The sequence below is a fragment of the Gracilinanus agilis genome, chromosome 5, assembly GCF_016433145.1.
Source record: "Gracilinanus agilis isolate LMUSP501 chromosome 5, AgileGrace, whole genome shotgun sequence".
NCBI classification, from domain to species: domain Eukaryota; kingdom Metazoa; phylum Chordata; class Mammalia; order Didelphimorphia; family Didelphidae; genus Gracilinanus; species Gracilinanus agilis.
Window position 1 is genome coordinate 266,959,615 of NC_058134.1, and position 25,273 is coordinate 266,984,887.

At 38.3% G+C, this 25,273-nt stretch overlaps 1 protein-coding gene across 1 annotated transcript in view; it reads right to left on the minus strand.

Moving 5' to 3' along the window:
- The window catches only part of MYRFL (myelin regulatory factor like), a 149,245-nt gene that overhangs the window by 78,329 nt on the left and 45,643 nt on the right, over positions 1-25,273 (minus strand). The window contains exons 8-12 of the mRNA XM_044679198.1: positions 21,914-21,990; positions 18,536-18,646; positions 13,756-13,846; positions 6,032-6,232; positions 3,325-3,433 (exon numbers count right to left, since the gene is read on the minus strand). Coding sequence (XP_044535133.1) covers positions 3,325-3,433; positions 6,032-6,232; positions 13,756-13,846; positions 18,536-18,646; positions 21,914-21,990 — 589 coding nt within the window. The remainder of the gene's footprint in view (positions 1-3,324; positions 3,434-6,031; positions 6,233-13,755; positions 13,847-18,535; positions 18,647-21,913; positions 21,991-25,273) is intronic.

Consider the following 25,273-nt stretch of genomic DNA (forward strand, 5'->3'; position numbering starts at 1 on the left):
CCCTCCCTTGTTATTCCCCTCTTTTTGTTTTGAAGGCCTAATAAATTCCCTCCCCCTTCTTCTCCCCTCCCTTTTTTGACCTCCCCTCTCCCCTGCTCCCCTTGGTTTATCCCTTCTGACTTTCTCAGTAGGGTTAGATAGAGTTTTATATCCCAGTGGATAGTATAGCTACTCTTCCCTCTCCAAGTTGATTACACTGAGAGTAAGGTTTAAAAATTGCCTCTTGATGCTCTCTTCCTCTCCTTCTTGTAATAGTATTTGTCCCCTCCCCATCCTATGCCCTCTTTGAACTTTGAAATTATGAAACTTTTTATCGAACTCAGAATAGAATGTAATACAAAAAAAGTTAAAACATTCGAAATCCCAAATGCACCTGTGGCCATCACCCCTTTCCTGCATCGCTGCAGCACCCACCAGGGGGCAGTGGCGCCCACTTTCGGAATCACTGCTCTAGACTTATGTAATGGTGGAAAATGTTAATAATGCAGCTTAAACTTTAAAATGTGTAATGTGCATATTTTTCAGAGAGCTGGCTGTTAAACATTTACCAGAACATCACCGTATAGTGCCTATTGTCTCCATTGTGTCATTTCTGAAATTTATTTAGCCACAAAACACTTTCATGCTTAATATGTGGGATGTCCCCAAAGTAATAGGGTAGCTTAAGTTTAAGACATGTCACAAACACCATGAGACAATGGAAACTTCATCAACTCCAAAACATAGAAGAAGTTGCCCATTGTGAATTCATCTTTGAAGTCGCACAAGGAGCTTCCAGGCAAGCCTTTAAATGGATTCTCTGAAAGTTCTGTAACTTCTTCCCATATAAAGATGTTTAATAAATGCTGCATTCTGTTATATCCCCACAAATAAGTCTCTTGTGGTAAAATATGCTTTTCACCATTGAGATTGAATTGAATAAATTGGTTGAAGAACAAAAAAAATTAATTCTCTTGAGTTTTTGAAAGCCTTAACTGCACTGAGACTTTTGGGACCCCTTCTATATTAACATAGCCATTGGCGCAATGATTTAGGGCTGAAAAGAGCCTTAGTGGTCATCTACACCAAACTCTCATGGGTGGAAGCTTAGACCTAGAGGTTGAGTGGGAAGAAAGTAAGAGTGCCAGGAAGGGATCCAAGTTCTCTGTTTCCAAATCCAGGGCTCGCGTCACTGTCTGACACGTCTCTGATTTGATCCTGGAATCATAGAACTAGAGGAGGAAGGGACTTCAGAGATCATTTTGGGTATGGGATATGTCATCGTATAGTGGGGAGACCAGTGTATTTGTAATTAGGAAAACTGAGATTCAAATCCCATCTCAGACACTTATTGGCTATGATCCTAGGCGAGTCCCTTAACCTCTGTGGTCCTAAATTTCCAGAGTAGTTTGGATTTTATGACTTCTAAGATTCCTTCTAACTAAATCTATAAACATTTGCTTCAACTCTCTATTTTTACAAATAAAGAAACTGAGGCTGGGAAGATTAATTGGTTTTGTCCCAAATCAAAGAAGTAATAAACATTCCAGGTGAGATTCAAACTCAGGATCTCTGACTCCAGAACCAGCACTCTTTTGGAGAAAAAAGGGAAGAAATTGAGCCTATTTTTATATTCTTCAAAAAGCACTATGGGTAAGGACATCGAGGTGGCTCAGTGGATTGAAAGCCAAGCCTAGAGATGGGGAATCCTGGGTCCAAGTCCTGGCTTCAGACACTTCCTGGTCATGTTACCACTTAACCCCAATTGCCTAACCCTTTACCATCCTTCTACCTTGGATACAATACTTAGTATTGATTAAATTTATGAGGGGGAAAAAGGGATGAGTAATAGTATTTGGGGCACAGGCATAATAAACATTGTTTTGTGTTTTTTTTTAGTGATTCTGTGCATCATCAAATTTGGGTCAAGGACATTTCTACCATAAGGCAGAATGGAATGATCATAGAAAGGGGTTTTATGTGGGGGAAAAAAGTGTGTAAATGCCACAGGATTCCTTTATAGAGATATAAAACAGGGTGGCATCAGCTCACTTCCTCTTTCTCTAAAGGAAAGGTCTATGTGAAGAAACAGGCACACCCAAACTGGAAGAGAAGCTGGCTGGACTCCAACCTGTCCTGGGATATAGTGCCAGCTCTACCTGAGGGGAAGGAGGCAGAAGAGCAGAAGAAGGAGGAAGTGAGAGGAGAGCTTAGGCTATTTCTCCTTTTGTGCAATTATACCTCCTACTCTAAAATGTCTCTATTTGCTCTTATGGGGAAAAAAAACCATTGGAATATACCTGCATCTATAATCTTAATGTCCTCCACATTAGTATGGTTCCACCCACTTTCCCACTGATTAGCTTGACTACTACAACACAGTACACTAAACACTTGCAGAATATTGGAATTAAAAAAGCCATTGTTTCCCAGAGAAATTTGGAGTTGTTAAGAGAATTTTCCTATATCCCAAAGACAATCTAGTCTTCTCTCTTTCTGTTCAATCTTGGACCCAATTCATTGTTCATTTGCAAGATTTATCCAAGATATATAATGATGGCGGGGTTCTATGAGTCATTTATCTAACTATATATTATAGTCTGGTGAATAGGTATCCTTCATTCCCTAGGCTTTTCCTGTGGCCATCATCTTGGCCATTCTGACCCAAGATTTTATGTACAATCTGAAAATACAATCCACAGTGCCAGAATTGTATTTCTTCGGGTTTCCAGCACACCATCGCTGAGTCTCTAATGGGCATTGTATAACCTGGTGGAAATGTCTTCATGATGATGGTTTTTTTAAAAAATTCCCCAGTCATCATCAAGGTTGGACTGATTCATTTCTCCTACCAGAGAAATATCCACCAACATTATAGGAAGATGTGTTCCTTCACAGCCTACTTTAGCCTTTAGCACTGTTACCCATTTTTAGACCAAAGTATAGCTACCTCTGTATATATTGGTCCTGTTCTCACCTACCAACCAAAGGCTCACACATAGAGTTCAAAGACTTATCAGCCCTTACCCCTACTACTCACAGGGGAAGTGTGAAAATAGAAACAAAAAGACCAGGCATTGAAAGTTTTCCCTTCTCTACACTTAAAAGTGAAAAGGAACCAGTTATTCAAAAACTCCCAGTGCCTTTATATGGTTTGAACTAATTACAGTGAAATTCTTAACTGTTTCCATTCCAAATCCTTGTGTACTCTCAAAGCACAGGATGACACATCAGGATGTCATCAATCACCATAGCACAGAAATCCAAAAGAGAATGGAGTCAAAACTAAGGAGTGGAAAAAGTAGAATGGAAATGGGGATGGGACCAAGAAACTGGGTGGAGTACCTGTTTGATGAGTATGGTTGATTCCCATCACTGATGCAAATTCTGGTTTGTAGTCATATTCGACAATTCTCATTCTGTTTATTCTTCGAAGTTGTTCACTTGTGTCAACCTAATTTAATTGAAAGGGATCATCAGTGATATTAAGATATTTCCTATCTGGGCTCTCTGGGCAGAGTAAAAAAGTTGGAAGTTAAAGTATTCCATCTGGAGTCCAAATAATTTTATTTTTAAGTTAATTTTACTATTAGATTTGTTGTTCTTCAGAAGAAGCCATTTCAAGAGTTCATGTTAAATTGTCATATCTGATGGTGGTGGAATACTATTGTGCTGTAAGCAATGAAGAGGATTTCTATATGAACTGGAAGAACCTCTAGGAACTGATGCAGAGTGAAATGAGCAGAACCAAGATGTTTGTACACAGAAAGTGAAACATTGTGGAACAATAAAATGTAATGGACTTTGCTAATACAAGATAATCCCAAAGGATTTATGAGAAAGAATGCTATCCACATCAAGAGAAAGAACTGTGGGAGTAGAAACACAGAAGAAAAACAAATGATTTATATGTTTATATGGATAATATGATTTGGGGGTTTGATTTTAAAGACTGCTCTATTGCAGAAATGAATAATTTGGAAATAGGCATAAGTGATAACATTTGTATAACCCAGTGGAAGTGCTTATTCGATCCACAAGAGAAAAAAGTAGAGGAGAGGGAAAGAAAATGAAATATGGAAACATGGAAACATAGTTTTTAAATAAATTTTTTAAAAAAGAGTTCATGTTAGTGACTTTTATTTACTGACCAAACTGTTAACTATGTAAGAGGTTCAACTTTCAATGCCACAGAGCATTGAGCTCTATCAATACCGGTGGCTCTTTTTTTATACCTCTTTTCTTCTAATTTGGTCTTCTCCCTAAAAAGGAAAAAGGTCACTAACTTTAGGGAGGGTTGTAAGTCCTTTTAAGGTTGAAGGGTACCATTTCCAAATAAACATGTCTACTTGGCCCAGATAGCACTTGGACAAAACTTTTAGTAGTCAAATGAATCAGGGATCTCATCACTGTGGGTATTCCTTCAAGGATATAAATTACCATCCATCTCTGCTCAGTCTATGTAGCCCCTTTCATGCGATCTCATTAGTTCATCCCAAGAGGACCACCTAACATGCTTGGGGTCTTTCTTGATTTTTCTTGACATCAAGAGCTTGCCAGTGGGGCACACAAATTGCCCATCAGTTATCCCTCGCTTCTCTCTCTTCCTCCCTACCCCCTCATTAAGAAAGCAAGTCATTTGATACCAGTTACCCCTGTATAATCATGTAAAACATAATTCCATATTAATCATATTGTTATAGAACACATCTTTACCACTTGCTAGGGGATGAGCTTCACTGAGCCTGCCCCAAGATGAATTATTGGTTCTCAAAGTCCCTGGGAAGGATGGACTCTTGTCAGAAGGTTCACCTTTCTGGGCATGACCAATTTATCAGCAAAGAGCCAAGGGATTACCCTCAGGCATGCTTTAGTTTTTCCAAGATGAAAAGACAAAGATTGTCCCTAAGCAGGGGGGAGGGGAGCAGGATAGGGGAGTCAGTCTCACCCACATGGAACCACTGATGGACACTATCAGGCAGAAACTCAGGGACTCATTCATAGCATAGGTCAGAGACCGAAGACCTGAGAGTGGGCTGTACCAGACCAAAAGATGAGAGTTGATGGTAAAGTGAAGAAACATTCAGTGTGTGTATGAATGCTACAACAGAGAAGCACATATATGCTTGCCCATGTGGCCCAAGAAGGAAAATGTACAACACAAGGATAATAATAGTTCATATGTACATCATGCTTTAAGGTTTACAAAAATGTGTTACATACAATATCTTATTTGGTCCTCATAACAATCCTGTGGAGTGAAAGCTATTTTTGTTCCCATTTTGTAGGAAACTGAGGATTGGGGACTTTACACTTAAGACAGGTAGCACAATGGATAGAATATTGGACCCAGAGTAAGGAAGAGTTGAGTTCAAAATCAGCCTTGGACACTATCTATATGACCCTGAGCAAATCACTTAAGCTCTCTTTGCCTCAGTCTCCTCAGCTGTAAAGTGAGGATAATAAGAGCACCAGGGTTGTTGTAAGGATCAAACGAGATAACTATTGTAAACCTGCCCATAGTAGGCACTATGTTAAATTTAGCTATTTTTATTATTTATTATTATTAAGTGACATGCCCAGGGTCACACATGTCTGAAATGGAATTTGAACCCAGGTTTTCCTAACTCTCATCGGCTCTGCCATGCTGGCTCTATATCACCCCTCCCACCCCTCATCACACCCCCCCTCCCATCTCTCCATCAAAAAAAAAACCCTAGCTCTTGGAATTTGGTCAGTGACCTGCCAAAAGTAATTAGGAAATTTTTTCCTAGAGAGTTCACTGCTCAATGTCACTGCCATTCAAACCAGAGGCAGAGTCCTTGTTTACACCAAAATGGGACAAGCTATCTGATTTTCAACACAGATGCCTCTCCATTCCCCCAAACTTAACTGTTTTTAAACAGTGTATTCTCCCCGAGCCAACAGCCAAAACAAAAAGGCATTCAGTCAAAGGAGGCTTTCTGGAGTGTCAGAGTGTCAGGGAATCAGTGACCCAGCAGCCTCTGTTGGCATGTCAGTGGAGCTGCCCTGACCCGGCTTCATTGCTCACCTCCTGGATATTCTGTTTTGCTCTGCTGTCAGATGGATGCATGACTGTCCCCATCACTTTCATATTGCCACACACAACCAGGGCTTCGTCAGGAGTGTCTGTGTTAATTCCTACTCGACCATGACAGACAACAGATTCTGGGACATGGCCTCGCTGCCATAACACGTCACTGTCGTTCTCAAATTGCCCAGGGTTAGATGCCTAGGTAAAAAAAGATTTCGGTCCAAGAGAGATCAATGAAAGATGCAGGCACTTTATTCCTTGGATCGCAGGAAGAGAAAACGTTTGCTTTTGTTCCTCCAAATAAATAGCATGCCTTAACATTCCTGCCCTGTCCAATGGTGCTCAGACCCCGGGGTCAGCAAGGGAATAGTTTCTGGTGGCTCCCTTTATGTGACTTCTCTATTCCCTGAGTTTTCTATGCTTTAGAAGAGAAAGAGAGGGATCTGGATCAATTAAAATGGTAGATGGGAAGGAAGAATAGGAAGCAAAAAGAAATAGCAATCTTCGAGAAAGAGCAAGAATAATCATTTCAACTTGTGGATAAAGCCAGATTTTAGGAAATGTAAAAACAAAAGAGAGCAAAGGAAAACGTATTTGAAAAAAACAAAAATTGGAAAGTTGGAGATGTGTACAGCATCTTATCCCTTTCTAAGTCTCTTTTAAATATACTGCCTCGTTTGTAAATGGCATGCAAGTATTTGATGCTGAAATACTAAATGCCTCTCGGAATTTTTACTTTACATGCCACTTGTGCAGAGAATTGACTTTGAGATAAGTTTTACCTCCTTCCCAATTTTGCCAATGCTGGACATGTCAGGGTATTTCTCCTGAATGTTCCAGGGAAATCACCATTTATTAAGTGCCTACTATGTGTCAGATGCTGAAGCAGCTGACGATAATATGCAACAAAAATGGACCAATCTTTGCCCTTGAGGAGCTTATATTCTACAGGGGAGACAGAGAATGAAATATATCCAGATAAATATACATTTAAAATATACAGATTAAATACAAAATAATTTGGAAGGGCCTAGGAAACACTAATAGTTGGGTAGATAAGTAAAGGCTTCAGCTAGGAAGTGGAATCTGAGATGTATTCTGAGGGAAGTCAGTGATTCTAAGAGGCAAAGTAAGAAGGAAAAGAGTCCCAGGCATTGGAGATAGCCTATACAAAAACATTAGAGGCAGGAATAAGAGAATGAATGAATGAATGAATGAATGAATGAATGAATGAATGAGGAGATGGAATATTATATTCGGGAGTTTGATTGAACCACAAAATGTGTAAGGGGGATAGAAGTTGTCTATGGGGGGGAAAAGAATGGAGTCTGATTGTGAAGTTTTAAAAGCCAAAGGAACTTTCATCTCATTCTAGAGCAATAGGAAGCTATTGAATCTTCTTTCAGGGAGGGAGTGACTTGATTAGATCTGTACTTTAGGAATATTAATTTCCTAAGTTAATGGAGGATAGATTGTAGAAGAGAGGGATTGAAGACAAGAAAACCAATTAGGATATGGTTGTAACATTCTTGGCAAGAGCTAGAGGGCAGAAAGTGAGATGGTGGGATGGAAAGAAGGAATTAGAGATAGGATCAAGGTAAATAAGGTCCAAGACCTTTCTGGACCTCAGTTTCCTTATCTGTAAAATGAAGAGGTTGGATTAGATGAATCCTAAGGTCTCTTCTAGCTTCCAAACTATGAATTATGAAGGAGAATTGATGGGATAATAAATTTAGAATCAGAAGAGATTTTAGAGGCCATCTAGACTAACCTCATTTTACAGATGGGAAAAATGAGTCTCAGGTAGGTTAAGTGGCTTGTTTCTGGTCATACAACTAGTACATATCAGAGACTGGATCTGAATCCAAGTTTTGCTGACTCTCTGACTTGGGACAGGGCAGCTAGGTGGCTCAGTGGATAGAGCGCCAAGCCTGGAGTCTGGAAGACTCATCTTCAGACATCATCAGTCATCATCAGACATCATCAACATCATTTGAACTGAGTTCAAATCCAGCTTCAGACACTTACTTCACCCTGGGCAAGTCACTTCTCCCTGTTTGCCTCAGTTCCTCATCTGTAAAATGAGCTGGAAAAGGAAGTGTCAAATCACTCTAGTATCTTTGCCAAGAAAACCCCAAGGGGAGTCATGAAGAGTCAGATACAAATAAAAAGTGACTGAACAACTCTATTGACTCTAAGTCCAGCATTCTCTTCAATACTCCAAATTCTTCTCAAGTTCGTAACTGACTGAATATGGGAAGGATCAAAAGTGAAAAATCCAAGCTGGTTCTCTGGTAGTGAACCTGAGTGATTCATGATGACCAATGCTGAATAATGCTACCCGCCTTCTGGCTGGGAGAATGAGACACACATTTTTGGACATTTCCAATATGGGAATTTATTTTGCTTTACTGTGCTTACTTGTTATAAGAGTTTTGTTTTTCTTTTTGTGAGGGGAAAGTTGGAAGACAAAATTAATGTTTGACAACTAAAAACTATTTTAAAGAATAAAAGGGGGAAATAAAAATAAGGTTAAAAAAATAAAGAAAACTTCTCCTTAATTAAAACTGCATGTGCTCTATAGCCTGAAGTCAGGAAGACTTATCTTCCTGAGTTCAAAACCAGCCTAAGACCCTTACTAGCTATGTGACCCTGGGCAAGTCACTTCATCCTGTTTGCCTCATTCCTCATACGTAAAATGAGCTGGAGAAGGAAATAACAAACTACTCCAGTGTCTTTGCCCAGAAACCCCCAAATAGGGTCATAAAGAATCGATGACTGAACAACAACAAACAAACACCATAAAGCAACAGTTTCCACTTGATCTCATCCTCTCAATATTTCTAACTATTTTAAGAGACGTCACGAAATTCAATCCAATAAACATTTCTGAAGTTTCAGTTCTGTATAAGGAATTATGCTAGCTACGTTCGGGGAATAAAAAGACAAAATGAAACTCTCCCTAGTTTCAAGGACCCTGACTTCTAAATCTTCTCCAAATTCTCAGACAAGCATTCATTTTATGGCCATCAATAATTATAATATGTGACATAGCATAACCCTTTTAGGGGTGTTTTGTGGAGCTTCATGGTTGGGTTTACAAACAACAAAATATCATATCTCAAAAGTGCCCTCCTCACCCCATCAGCCCCAGCTTGAAACTTCCTTTGGCCATTTCCTGTTCTCACATATTAAATGGGATAGTGGAATTTCAGAAGTTCAATGCTCTTAAGATTTGTGTAAAGAGCCACCATCTTTGGTTTCCGCTCATCCTCCCACCACTCCTCATCTTGATTTGCCAGAAAGACTGGGCTTTGAGAGGCAAAGAAGGCCAGGCTGAAAAGTAGCAACTTTGTGAAGGCTTCTTTGTGTGAGCCCAGAGGAACAAAGAGCTTTTCTGCCAGTGTCTTCAGGGTCCAGGTAGGGCAGATGAATGGAAAATAGGATTGAATGCAAAGTCAAATGTCCCTCCCCACTGCTGCCAACACTGGAATCTTAGCCAAACGCATGTGACACAAACTAGGTCTGTATCTTTGCTATTCTCTGAGCATGAGGAGATAACTCAGGAAAACACAATTAAACAATGACATTTTTCTTTTGTTTTTCAAAGGAGATTGGGGTAATTATCAAGTTGGTGGAACCAGTGTAATAGGTATAAATAGATCTGATTTAGCAGGAAACATCCTAACAAACCAAGATGCATCTACAAAGCTCATTTCCATTCGAATCACATTTACAAAAAGCCATGAATATCTTTGGGATTCCAGACTTAAGTTCCTAAGGAGAGAGCCTCATCTATAATGGAAAATGGTATTCTTTCCAAGATGAATCAATTGCATTTTCCTCTGTGGAATCATTAATGAAATATTCAAAAACAGCCTTTAATGTACTACCACTGATTGGAATTAATGTAGAGAAGTCCTATAGAGCACAGTTAATGTTGCTTACTATATAGAACTTCACAATAAATAATTGAAAGTTCTTATCTATAATTCAATAAATTCAATAAACATTCATTAAATGCGACAATCTGCCAGGCATTGTGCTAAGCTCTGGGGATACACAAAGAGGCAAAGGACAACTGATGCCCTTAAAGAGAGGTTGTTCTAGATGACCTTTGAGATCCCTTTCAGCTTGAAACCTATTATCCTGTGATCCCATGAAATTAATTTTTACTTTTGTGCTCTTAGGAAAATCACTTCACGGGCACAACCAAAAGACCATTGTACCAGTAACGATGATGTGACTCTAATCAACATGATGAACCAAGGAGATTACAAAGGATTCATGATGGAAAATGCTCTTGTATGAATTCTGGGAGCAGACTGAAGCCTTCTTCTGGATTCCCTGAGATTGGGTTTGTTGTTGTTCAGTCATGTCCAACCAACTCTTTGTGAGCTAAGTTTGGTACTCACTAGGCAACTCTAGACTCTCTGCCATCACCAAGTTCAAATTTAGATACAATCTTTCTCTGGGATATTACTGAATTCTTTCAGAAAAAGTAAGTATTCTTTCCCTAAGATTGTTAAAAGCTTTCCCAATTCTGCTCCCTGGAGACCTCAAGCTTTGAGGACTGCCTTTTTCCAGGCGAGATGCGGGAGAACTGGGAAATCCCAAAAAGGGAATGCTCTTTTGCTTGGTCTTTCCCTTCAAAAACTCCTGGAACAAGGCTGTGTCCCTTTAGTGCTTCATCCATAAAGTTTTGAAATACATTAAATAGAAAAGTAGGATTACAAAGGAAACCAATTATATTGAAATAAAGATGTAATTTCTTTTTCTCATCCAACTTTCCAGGAGTTAAGAACCCCTGGCTTAAAGTAGGGCAGACAAGGGGCACAATTGATAGAGTGCCAGTCTCAGACACTTCCTAGCTGTTTGACCCTGGGCAAGTCACTTAACCTCATTTGCCTATCCCTTGCCTTTCTGTCTTAGAGTAGTTACTAAGACAGGAGGTAAAGGGTTTGGTTGTTTGTTTTTTAAAGAATCATGTGGCTAACATCCAAATATTTGACTCAATGGAAGTGTTATTACATGCCCATGATTTGACTATAATAGTACTTACTCCTCTATTCATTCTTTGATCCACTCTGCAAAAATGAGTGCTTCATCATCTCATTCATTGTTTCAATTATATTTCAACTATGAAACAATTTTTTAGGGTTCTCGTTCTTGGGTAATTTATCAGACTCATAGAATGTTAGAGTTCAAAGAAACCTCGAGGGTTCTTCCCTTGGACTTCCATGGATTCCTGGGACTTCCTTAGATAGATTTAAGAGGGTGTGTGAACTTGGGTTAGAAAAAAATTATAGATATCCCTTCCACATTGAGGAGTCAGGGGTACAATGCCCCCAGGGATCTGGAAAATCCTCATAAAATTTTTTGTTCCTCCCTTTGTTCCAGAGAAGTCTGAATTTTTTTATGGGCTGTTTCAGTATCTTATTGCAAAATTTAATCAAGTATTTGGTTGTGGGCTGTATAGTTCCTTTCTTTTTTCTTAAACCCTTAATTTCCATCTTAAAATCAATACTATGTATTGGTTCCACCAAAGAAGAGTAGTAATGGCTAGGCAATGGGAGTTAGGGGCTATATAGCTTCAAAACTTTTTTCTGAGTCATCTACTAGCCTGGTCTTCCTGTATTATCAACAGCTTCCACAAAACTCCTCAAAAGTTTCCATTTAATTTCTTATGCCAATCTGTGATGTATCAAAACTCCAATAAGGAAAGTTGCAATGTGGAGGAAATACCTGTACATATTTATTTTCACTAACCTTTGGTTTCCTTTGTATTTCATGCATTTGAAAACATTATTCTGAAAAAAAAAGGAACTATAGGCTTCCCCAGAATGCCGAAGGAGTTTATGATATTTAAATTAAAAGACAAAAAAAGGCTAAGAACCCCTGCCTTAGTCCAATCCCATCATTTTATAGAGGAGCAAACTAAGTCCTAGAAAGGAGAAGCGTCAGGATTTGAAGCCAGTTTCTCTCCCCCCCAAATCCAATAATCATTCCCACTCCCCCTACCCCCCATTACATTTAGTATCTCTCTTTTAATAAGCTATGTTTTCACACTTTTGCCCCATAATATATGATAATTGATTTAAAATCAGAACTTATGTCATTGTATAAAGTCAATCCCGAAGCATCAGGTTCTAGTTTTCCTAGTTTTTGTTCCCTTCCAAGTACTCTATGATCCGGCAAGAATAATAATCACAATAGCAATAATAATATCTAGCATTTATATGGCAATTAAGACACATTGGTCAGCCAATAAGTGAGTCTGAACCCACTCAGAGACTTGGATGATTATTATTCCTTATAGGAGTTATAAGGAAATGTTGGAGGAAGTATTTGTACATTTGTCTTTGCTATCCTTGAAGTAAATAAAAAATTTAGATTTAAAAATCTAAAATTTAAATTTAAATTTTAAAAAATGTAAAAGCCTCCCAGGGAAAGGATACCCTAACCGAGAAGTGAGCTGCAGTCTGCTCAATATAACTCTAGAGAACTAATTTAAATTTCAGGGTGAGCATTTTCACCTTGCAAATGGTCAAACACTACAAATAAGGGCTTGATTTATTGCTTTGTTGACATCTAAACTTGAGAAAATGATAAAGAAAATGTTAATAATGAAGATTAAATTTGGGTTGCGCACACATTTTTCCCCCCAGACTCAGGTGTTAAATTGCGGCCAGCATTTCTGTTGTTGTTGTTTAGTCTTTTCAGTCGTGTTCGACTTTTCATGACCCCATTCTGGAGTTTTCTTGGCAAAGTTACTACCATTTGCTTCTTCAGTTCATTTTAGAGATAAGGAAATTGAGGCGAATGATTTGCCCAGGGTCACTGATCTAGTAAGTGTCTGAGGCTGGATTTGAACTCTTGAAAATCAATCTTCCTGATTCCAAGTCCAGTGCTCTACCCACTGTACCAGGTACATGGTCCCATCAACCAGCACACCATTGCCCTAATCCCTTAAGACACTTTAGTGTGCTGAGAGGAGATATTGCCTTCTCAGCCTGGAGAGTTTGGAGTGTTTATATCAAACTTACCAGCACTGTTAAAATTCCTGAAGCAATCTGGGAGTGGGAGACAACATGAATCATATAACCATGGGAAAAACCATTTTAAATGAAATTTTTAAAAATTCCTGAAGCACCAGAAATATTCTTTGAGTTAGCTACTTCAGGATATTATTATTCTCATTTTACAGACAAGAAAACTGAGGCTGGGACCACTTAAGGACTTGCCCAGGATCATATATTCATGAATATAAGAGGCAGGACTCAAACCTAGATCTCCCTGACCCCAAAATCAACATTCTACCATACTACAAGACTCTATCTTAAGTAAATCAACATTCTACCATACTACAAGACTCTATCTTAAGTAAATTTTTTTGTTCTGGACATGAGATTTTATTGGTGTCGGGGGAATTCACCCTGTGGAAATTCCTTCTCCTAATGCAAATGGGCAACTCTTCCATCATTATTCAGAGTTAAGTCAGAGGCAGGATTTGAACTCAGTCTTTCAGCTTCTAAGGTCAGCTTCCTATCCTCTATGCCTCTCTCTCATCCTCAGTAGAAACCTTACAAAAGTTGACTTGAGTGGTCCATTTCCCCAGAAACCATACCTAGACAATACAGAATTCTCTTCGGACCAGAAAGGAATGGGGGACACAGGAACGGAGGGATCAGGCTGAGGGAGAGTGAAACTGTTGTACCTACCCTAACAATTATGCTCTCAGAGATGTGAGCAGCCAATAAATAGAGCTGGTCTTGATTAGCAGCATAGAGTCCAACCACCAACATAAAATACCTAGATAGAAAACAATAGAAACATTAGAAAAATTCAAACATAACTTCACCTAAAACACAAGTCATTTATGTGCTACTCATCCTGGCATCCCTCCATTTCCTCCCAAGGGCAAAACTCTCCCCACTATGAAAGAATGCAACAATTGATTCATCTATTATCACTCTCCATTAGCCCTTGGTGGAAAGAAGGAAGGAAATAAGCATTTAGTATGTGCCAGGCAATGTGCTAAAAGCTTTGAAAAAAAATTATCTTATTTGATACACCAGATTATTTGCAGATCCCAAACAGGAACCCAGTATAAACCAAACTGTTTCTCATCCTTAGCTTGGGCATGGGGACAATTGTTGTCCCATCTTATTTCTTATTTGTTAGCTGTGCAGGACAGAATGCAGTTAGTCCAGTGCTGCTGCTTCTTTTTGTATTTTTAAACCCTTATTTTCTGTCTTAGAATTAATACTAAGTATCACTTCTGAGGCAAAAGAATGATCAGAGCTAGACAATTGGAGTTAAGTTAAGCTAGGAAGTTTCTGAGGTCATATTTACATCCAGGACCTCCCATTTTTATGCCTGGCTCTCTATCCACTGAGCCATCTAGCTGCTCTTTCTTCCTTCCTTCCTTTCTTTCTATTTCTTCCTTCCTTCCTTTTTTCTTTCTTTCATTCTTGCTTCCTTCTTTTCTTTCTTTCTTTCTTCTTTTCTTCCTCCCTTTCTTCCTTCCTTCCTTTTTTCTTTTCTTCTCTTTCTTTCCTTCTTTCCTTTTTCTTTTATCCTCCCTCACTCCCTCCTTCCTTCCTTTTGTACTTTCTTTCCTCCTTCCTTCCTTTCTTTTATTCTTTTGTCTTCCTTTCTTCTCTTTCTTTCCTTCTTTAATTCTTTTTTTTCTTTCATTCTCCCTCCCTTTCTCCCTTCTTCCCTTCCTTTCTTCCTCTCTTCTTTTTTCATATGGTTTGATAGCTATCACTTTGATTTCTTCATCTGAAAACTTTATGTATTTTGATATTTATCAACTGAAGAATGGTTTATATTCTCATAAATTTAACAATGTTACATATTTTAGATATGAGACCTCTATCTGAGAAACTCTATAAATTTTTCTCCCAATTTGATTTGCTGCTTTCCTTCTAACCTTGGCCAAGTTACTTTTATTTGTAGAAAATCTTTTTAATTTACTATATTCAAAATTGTCCATTTTTCATCTCATAATGCTTTCTGTCTCTGTCTCTTGCTTATTCATAAATTCTTCTCCTATCCATAAATCTGAGAAGTAATATGTTCTCTGTTCTTCTAATTTGCTTATGATATCTTCCTGTAATGGAAATAAGTTAGAAGCCTTCTCTATAAGAACAGGGTTGAAACAAAGATGCCCATTATCATCAATATTGTGTAATGTAATATTAGAAATGCTAGCAATATCAATAAAAAGAAGAAAAAGAAATTGGAAGACTCAGAACAGGCAAAGAAATAATAAAACTATCTCTTTTCACAGATGATATGATGGGATATGTGGAAAATTCTAGAGACTCAACTAAAAGAATTAGTTGTCCATTATATGTTGTATGATCTTCTCTATCTCTTGTTTGTTTGTGAACTCTTTCCCCATTCATAGTTACAAAAGGCATTTCCTTGCTTGCCTTTCCAATTTCTTTATGATGTGATTTCTTATATCCAAGTCATAATCCATTTGAAGTTTGTTTTCATCCAGTGTGGAATGCTAATCAAAAGCAAATTTCTATCAGACTACTTTCTAGTTTTCCCAGAAGTTTTCCTCAAATACTGAATCCTTCCTTTAGTTGTTTGGGTCTTCGGGTTTAACCATCTCTACTACTATATTAATTTGCTTCTCTAAAATGTTTACCCAATTTGTTCCACTAACCCTTCTATGTTTTTAACCAGTATCAAGTAGTTTTGATGATTGCTACTTTTTAGTATGAACACTATTATTGCCAGGCCCCCTTCTTTCCTACTTTTTTCATTATTTCTCTTGAGATTCTTAGCTATTTGTTCCTTCAGATAAGTTTTGGTATTTTTTACAAATTCTATAAAATAATTTTTGATAGTCTCATTGGTATGATACTGAATAAGTAAATTAGTTTGGTAATTATTCTTATTTTTATTACATTAGTACACTGTTTATTTACATGAATTTCTTTTGTAAATGATTTCAGCTATTTTTACTTGACTCTTTAAGGTTCTCCATATAGGCCATCATATCATCTGCACAAGGCAATGATTTTATTTTTGCCTATACTTATTCCCTCAACTTATTTTTCTTTCTTATGGCTGTATTTATAGCACTATATTAAATAATTATCATGAAAATAGATATCCATTACCTATGATGTTGGCTCTTGGTTTTAGACAGATACCATTAATCACATGAAGGAGAGGTCCATTTATTCTTACACTTCTTAGGGTTTGTTTGGGTTTTTTTTAAAGAAAGAGATATTGGGGGGCATCTAGTATTGCCAGGCCCCCTTCTTCTCATTTTTTTCATTACTTCTCTTCACGTTTTTAATGATTTATTCCTTCAAATGAGTTTTGTTACTTTTTTAAATTGGTGGCTCAGTGAATTGAGAGTCAAGCCTTAGAGAAGGGAGTTCTTAAATTCAAATCCGGCCTCAGGCACTTGGACAAATCATTTAACACCCCCCCTTCCCCACCCTGTTGCCTAGTCTTTATGCTCTTCTGTCTTGGAACCAGTATACAAAAGCTGATGCTAAGACAAATGGTAAGGATTTATAAGGAGAAGGTAATGACTTTTATCAAAAGCTTTTTAGCATCTTTTGATATATTCATATGATTTTTATTATTTTTGTTATTAATATGCTCTGATAACACTAGTTGTTAGGAAGATTTTTATTTTAAATATTAAACTCTTTGTAGTTTTCACCAATTATTGCTAGTTTTCCCCTTTGGAGTTAAGCAGATTAATCCCAATTCTTTTTCTACTTGACAACTCTTTAAACACTTTATGACAATTATCAGCTCTTTCTTAAGTCTTTTCTTCTCCAAACTAACCCCAATTCCTTTAATCAGCCCTCGTATGCCATGATCTCAAGGATCAATTCACTATCTTGAGCTTCCTTCTTTGGACACTTTCTAATCTAACAATGTTATTCCTAACACGTACTCTGGTTGTCATCCTACCAAACTAAAAGAGAGAAGAAGGGATGACACCTCCGTAGGCCTGTACTCAAAGTCTCTCTAAACACAGCCCAAGTTACGGCATATGAATGTGATGGAATACTATTGTACTATAAGAAATGGTGAAATGAATGGTTTCCTAGAAACCCAAGAAGACTTGGATGAACTGATACATAAAAAGTAAGCAGAACCAGAACAATTTATATGATAACAACAATATTGTAAAGATAACCAATTTTGAATGACTTAAGAACTCTGCTCAATACCATGACCAACCACAGTTCCCAAGGTTTCAGGATCAAATATGCTATCTGTTTCCAGATAGAGAACTGGTGGACTCAGAATACAGAGTGAAGCCTGTTTTCTTTCTTCCTTTTTTTTTTGGCTTAGACATAGCTAATGTAGGAATTTCTTTTGCATGACTCTACATGTTTTTCTTGACTTCTCAAAGGGTAGGGGAAAGGGAGGTAGAAGGGAAGAACTCAGAGCTAAAAATAAAATAAAATAATAAATAAATAAATAAATGCAGCTTAAGAGCCAAGTGAATCAGACAGCTTAGTAAAATATAAATAAAAATCTGACTAAAATATCCATGGTTTGGGGGAGTTTATTTCACCAAAAACAGATTGAAATCCCTCCAATGCCTTAGTAGATGACTTCCTGAGCTGCTGGGGCCAAAAATATTCATCAACCAGGGGCCAACTCTCTCCTCTAGAGAATGTATGTCTCCATACTTAGCTAGACAAGAACTTCAGATTACAAACACAATTTTGGAACCAGGCCCATACCCAAAGCCTCTGTAGCTTAGTAAATGCTTCAAGTGATTTATTATTACTTACAAAATAAGTCTTAAAAAATCTATTATTCTTCCCAAATTATTTCATCCCAAGAAAATGCCTACAAAAGAGGTCCAAGACTGAAAACATTTTGATAGTGGGTAGCATGTTGCTCACAGAGCATGCAATGAAATTCCAGCTTAGCCAAGAATTCTTTCTTGTGCCTCTTTCTCTTCTCCAAAAACAAGACTCAAGGCTATCACAGGATAGAGGCAAAATCTTGTGGGAGGAAGAATTGGAGTGTTAGGAAGAAGGGAAGATGGCAAATGAAACAAGCTTAGAATAGGTTTAGAGAAAGAAGGGCAAATGGCTCCCAGAGGTCCAAGGTGCTCCCAAAGGGATTGTCAAAGGTAATCATAATGATGGACTAAATACATGAAAGGAGATGCACATTTTTGGACATTACCAACATGAATGTTCGTTTTACTTGACTGTAAGCATTTATTAAAAGGGTTTTGTTTGGTTTTCCACTATGGGCAGGGAGAGAAAATGAATGCTTGTTAGTTGAGAAAAGTTGTAACTTTTTTTAAAAAGTAACCCTCAGATACTAACTTAAAAGACTCATAACCCTGTTTTCAAACCCATGAGACTGAGCTGTAAAGAAACAGGCCAAGAGCTGATGTAATGACTTCTTGGCAAAGCTCTTGTGAAATGTTCAGCTATTTCAACTGTAGCCCCATGGATAGTCCCACATGCTGACACTCAGCACCTTTGGTCAGGGTTGGGCTTTCCCTTCTTTCTCATATTATTGGCTGTCGTCTCACTGAAATGTAATCTTCCCAGTGTTACTTTGGTTACTTGGTCTCCTGGTAGATCGATTCTAAAGCAAACAGAAAAGAGAAAAGGATTATATACATACATATATGCATATATGCAAATAAAATGGATTTTTAGGTCATCAATTCAGAGATTTTGTTGTTCAATAGTTCAGTCGTGTCTAACCCTTTGGCCCCATGGATCATAGCCCACCATACCTTTATATCTTCCACTAAGTCTTTCCAGGCTCATTTCATTGCTTCTGTGACACTGTCCATCTCATCCTCTACCTTCCTCTTTTCCTTTTCCCTTCAATCTTTCCCAACATCAGGATCTTTTCTAATGAGTTCTCTTTTTTCATAATGAAAACTATATAGCTAAAATATTTAAGCTTCAGCTTTGGTATTTAGCCTTCCAGTAAATAGACTGAATTAATTTCTTTAAATGTTGACTGATTTGATCTTCTTCTTGTCCAAAGAATGCCCAAAAGTCTTGTCTAGTCCCATCATTTGAAAGTGGGGAGAGCTAGAAGAGACAAGTCCAACTCATTTATTTTACAGACCAAAAAATGTTGTAAAATAGAGGCTGTTAAAGGATTTACTCATTCTGAACCATATTTGCTTTTCTACTAATATGAGGAACCAGGGGTTCCCAGGCACCAGGAGAACTGGCATGTCATAGCCTAATCCCATTTGTGCATCAGAGAAGGTGCTATCAAATTCAGACATAGACTGACTTTGCCATCTTTCTAGTGACATAGGAGGTGGATCTCATCTCCATCCTGGGGCCAACTCCACTTAGATGAAATTAGTTCAAAAGGAAAACCCATCCCCCAGGTAGTAAATGGCGGAGCCTGGTCTGAGCCTGAGGTCAAGTCCTCTGACTCCCAAATCCAGCAGTCCAGCTTTCTACTCTACCTTACTACCACTGTCTTTGGCTCCATCTTACTGAGATTCTCAGGTTCTCATGAGCTTCCGAATGATATTTCTCTCTGATCACTGCTTCAGGATAAATCACCAATTCCTTAGTGAGGAAGAGAGGGGCCTGGCTCACTTTTCAATAACTAAGTAATGGTCATCTGGCCCTCAGAACATCTCTGCATGGGATGCAGCCATCTCCATCAGCAGAAAGGCATTTTTCCTTAAGACTCAGAGGGAAACAGTAATCTCCTTTATTCTTTATTGGCTTGGTTTGCTGTGGCACTCCTCTAGAGTAAAGGGTTTTCTTGACATAAAGGTGAGCTCTGTGCCCCCCTTTAAAGGGCTTTGACTGGCAGTATTTGCATATGAAAGGCCAGGAATGTGGCCAGGCAGGCAGAAGAGACAAAGACCTGGTCTCTTGGGTTTTTCTCCGACATTGTGCTTTTCTTCCTTACCCCCTCATCTACATGGGAGAACAGAAGAGGCTTAGAGTTGGAGCCAGAGGAAACTGTAACCCCAGAGCGCTTTGGTGGTTCTTGGGCAAATGACCTTTATGTGGCTTCTATTATAGACTCTCCTCCAGAGATTAAAATCAGGAGGCAGAATGATCGCCCTCAACTGGAGCAAAGCTTCCCAATCTGAAGTATGAGAATTGGTTTTTTGAATATTTTGATACCTAGATTTCAATATATTTGGTTTCTTTTGTGATCCAATGGATTTTATTTTATGCATTTAAATATATTATTCTGAGAAAGAGTCCAAAGGCTTCCCCAGGCAGCCAAAAGGGTCTACAAAGCAAAAAAAAAATTAAGAACCCCAGGCCAGACTGAGGTCACCTTTGGAAACTCCAAGCCCAGCAACCAGGAAGTTCAGTTCAAAGAAAGATTAAACAAATCCCAGGGCATTAGCTAGCTGGGAAAGTCAAATTCTTTGTTCTGAAGAACTTGCCCTACAGCTGAGAATCTTTTGGTCTAGATTCTCAAGTGAGTCAAATTATGGCACAAAGAGGGGAGGAAAAATTAAAAATCCTACCCCATCCCCCAAGGAAAGGTTTTCTGCTGGTCTAAGGCAAATTTGGCTGCTTTTTTAAAAGGAGCAATTTTTAAAGATTCTGGCTTTAAATGAAAAAGCTCACTTCTTTGAAGGAGATACTCCAAATCTTTAGCTAAAATCTTCCACATGTGAATCCTGACTACACATGTTCCCTAATGTGTGTCCTGACCAAATATGTTCCCTACACGTGTGCCTATCCATGCATGCCAAATGCTTCCCTTTGATGGCATGTGTATTTGCGGGAGAGGGTACCCCAAGTTTATGGGGGGAAAGTTTTATTATCATTTTCCTTAATATGTTATTTCATTTAACACCTTTGCTTCAAAGTAATGGAGTTCTTTGTTCTCTGTGAAAGGAGAACACATCTTATGAGAATAGTTTTGGAGCATATTGTTTTTCAAACTACTTCAGACCCAGGTTTGTCATCTAGTGGACCTGTTCTGTGAGAAGGCCATTGGGGAAGAAGAGAAGTACCATGAAGGGCTACGTTTAGACTTCTCTTGGGAGTTTTCACAGATTTCTCACCCATTTTGTTTCTCCAAGCCAACATCACATGAGGTATTATCCCAAGGAGGCAGCAAGAAGAGACCAAATTCTATACCGGATTTCTTTTCTATCAATACAAGGAACCAAGTTTGACCCAAGTACCAACTGAAGTGCCATGCTGTGACATTATTGCACTTGTACGTCAAGCTTAGGTGCTTTCAAATTCAGGCAGAGGTTGACTTTGCCATCTTTCTGCTGTAAGTCAATGTGTATCTCATCGCAATCCTGGGGACAGCTTATTATCCAATGACTAAGAGAGTCCAACTCTCCTCATATCAAATCAATCAACAAATCAAGTCCAACCCCAAGTCATTCCTCCTTCTGATGGAGTCTGTGGTCTGTCTAGCTTGATAGCCAGCCCTGTGTGCTTTCTGAGTGGGAGCCCTTCCAATGCCCTCTCAACAATAGCATTTACGAAAAAGTAATAAGTCTGAATCGTAAGCACAGCAGGCTTTCCAAATTCTGAAATTAACTGTCAGCATGTTAATGATGAAAATGAAAATGAAAATGAAAAATCTGACTACCATCTATCTTAAGAAGCCAAAGTCGACAGTGAAATGAATAGAAAAATAACAGTAATACAAAACAGTTTTTCATAATGCTTCTCCTCCAGAATTTCAATGCATTTTTATGAACATTGTTTTGTTGACAAACACGGATTTGTGGCATTTACATTTTCCATCACTTCAAATCAGACTTCCCAGTGGATTTCTCTTTGAATTGCCAATGAGAGACTGACAGACAAACTTTATTCCTGAAACACTCATAGAAACACTGGAGGGGAATGGAGGTAGGAGAGAGGGACCTCTTACTTGTAAGGATTAAAAAGCCTTTTGCTTCGATCAGACTGAGACTGCTCAATAGCAATTATTTGATTGGTGGCTTCTACCTGTATGGAAGACCCCAAAAGTTAGTGCAATAGAACATATCAATACCTGGAAATTTTTCAAATAAAGTTTCAAATCCAATTGGCAGATAATTATTCAGTACTTGTTATGTGCCAGGCACTATGGGAAAAATACCAAAGTCCATAAGTCACCATTGGGTTATTCAATTAAACTCAAAAATCATTTATTAAGGATATTCTATGAGCAAGGTACTCGATTTGGCACTGGGGATACAAAGGCAGAAACAAAAATCATCTCTGCTCTCAAATAACTTATATTCAACTTATTGAGAAAAGAAGCAAATATATGAAAAACTAAACAGTAATACTAGACTGAAATGGCAAGGAAGGCCCTCCTGGGGGATGTTAAGGAAAAGTCACGAGCAGAGGATGGATATTTGAGGGGTGGTTGAATAAATTGGATTAGCTGTGGTGGAGAGTTCAGGAAGGAAACTTAGAGAGAGAGGAAGCTGGAATGGTAGAAAGAGGCCAGATTGTTACGGGCCATAAATAGCAAGTAAAGAGTTTGCACTTTATTTTCAAGGCAACAAGAAGCATTTTGAAGATATTTAAAACCAGGGAAATGACATGAGCAAAGCACATATTTAGGAATCTGGCAGGGTATAAAGAATCCAAATGAAGAAAGATGAAACTCAGAAACAGAGATAGATGGAAGCCGATTGCAATAGTTCAGGTGAAAGGAAATGAGCTGGAATGCTGGTGATGGAAATAGAAAGGAAGTGATGACTACGGAGAAATAGAAAAAGAAGAACAAACTAGACTTGGTGAGTGGCTAAATGTGTGGCTAAACAAATTGGGCATATGATTGTGATAGTATACTACTACACTGTCAGAAATGATGAGGAGGTTAAATTTTTTAAAAACATGGAAAGGGAGCAGCCAGGTGACTCAGTGGATTGAGAATCAGGCCTAGAAATGGAAGATCCTACATTCAAATCTGGCCTCAGACACTTCCAAGCTGTGTGACCCTGGGCAAGTCACTTAACACTCATTGCCTACCCCTCACCATTGTTCTGCCTCGGAACCAATACACAGTATTGATTCTAAGATAGAAGGTAAGGGTTATTTTTTGAAATGGAAAGACCTATGTGAAATAATGAAGAGTGAAATGAGCAGAAGCAAGAGAACATTATGTAGAACAATAGAAATATTGTTTGAAGGATGACTCCAGAGAAAGAACTGATAGAGAAATAACTAAAACATAGGTTTTATATATACATGTATCTCTTGGACAAATGATGCCTCCTCTAATGGGGGAGAGGAAAGTAGGGAATTACTTGGGAGTTTTAATGCAACAAACATCCAAATTAATTAATTAATTTTATTTTTAAAAAATAAAATAAATGGAGCAGGACCTGGAAGCAAGAAGAGCTAAAGATGACTCCAAGGTTTTGGGTCAGGATGACTGCAAAAATAATGGTACCATTATAGAAGTAGAAAGCTCAGGAGAACTGACTGGTTTTGTGGTTCAAATGGCAAATTTAATTTTAAACAGACATATTGAGTCTGTGGTAGCCATAAACCAAATCAGCCTAAGTGGCTAGCATGTATAGGTGTAGACACCTAGTATGGTATCCTATATATTTTTGTTGCTTTTAAGTCATTTCCATCTCTCCATGAATCAATTTAGGGTTTTCTTGGCAAAGATACTGGTGGACCTGTCCTGTGAGTAGACCATTGGGGAAGAAGAGAAATGCCTTCTCCAGCTGGTTTTACAGACAAGGAAACTGAGGTGAATAGGATTAAATGACTTGCCCAGGGTCATATAGATAGCAGACATCTAATAAATCCTTGTCAGAATGGAATATGAGACTGGACTTTATGAGATATGTCAAGGATACTAGAGTATTGAGACAGAGTTGATGGACGTAATTATGGGAATCGATGAAATGGTCAAGTAAAAGATGAGATGAGTGAGAATTGAACCTCAGGGAAGGCTCAGAATTAAGGAGTGGAAGTGAAAGCAAAGAAGATAGAGGAGAAGTCAAAGGAGTAGGAGAGCCAGGCTGGGGGAATATTCCAGTAGCCATCAAAGCAGAGAGTTTCAAAGAGATGGTGAACAAGAGCATTGAATGCTACAAAGAGAACATGAATAAGACCTTGCACAGGATGAGGGGAATGTTTCAGTTAAGTGATCAGTAACTTTAAGTGATCTTGGCAACTTTAGTTTCAGTACAGCAGAAAGTTTACACAGGTTTAAGGAGAGGGTATATGATGAGAAAGTGAAGATAGCAAGTATAGACCACATTCACCCAGAATCAAATACATATTGTTACACTTGAATGTCTATGTTGCATGACGATGAGGAATAAGGACTAGAGCTGCAGTTTTATTGGTATGGAGAACTCCCTTTACCAATATGGCACCTCCCCTCAAACTTACAATTTTAATAGATTGCCTAGAGCTCTGATGGATTAAAGGACTAGCCCAACATCACATAGCCACTGTGTGTGAGAGGCAAGACTTGAACAGAAGACTTCCTGGTTTCAAAGTTAGGATTCTATCTACTCCTTTACACTATTTCTCATGCATACTGGTAGACAGACCAAGAAAAAGGAAGCAGGAAGGAAAAAGAGATCAAAGATGATGGAGACAGAGAAGATAATTGATGGAGAAGATCTAAGAAAGGATAGAGCAAGGATGTAGTAGAGTCAGCTCATAAAGGCTCTGGGAGAGCTGATTGTTAAATTTCCCTTGTGAGCCTCTACACCAGGAGTCGGCAACCTTTTTGGCTGTGAGAGCCATAAACGCCACATTTTTTAAAATGTAATTTCGTGAGAGCCGTACAGTGCTCACAGTGTGCGTTCCTGTAACAGCACCTGAAAAAAAATGGACTTTATGGCTCCTGCAGAAAGAGCCATATCTGGCCCTCAAAAGAGCCAGATATGGCTCGAGAGCCATATGTTGTTGACCCCTGCTCTACACCCTGGAAATCAACGAATACTAAAAAGGAGGGGTTTTTTTTGTTTAATTGACTATCTAGACTTAAGAAAGCAATGGAGAAAATATTAATAATACAGATTAAATTTAAAAAGGCATCTTGTACACATTTTTTTCAGAGATCAAGTTGTTAAACATTTATAGCACACTCTTATGATGATATCAGGGACATAGCTTGAGGAATTAGTCTTAGAGAAAAGGAGGAAAAACTCTTCCTCTGATACTGAAGGAAAGGGAAAAAGGTTAGGCGTTACTTCAAAAACTATCTAGAAATGGAGAGAAAAAGGAGACTAGGGAGCTCATTCTTGATGGCTTCTAGCTTCTT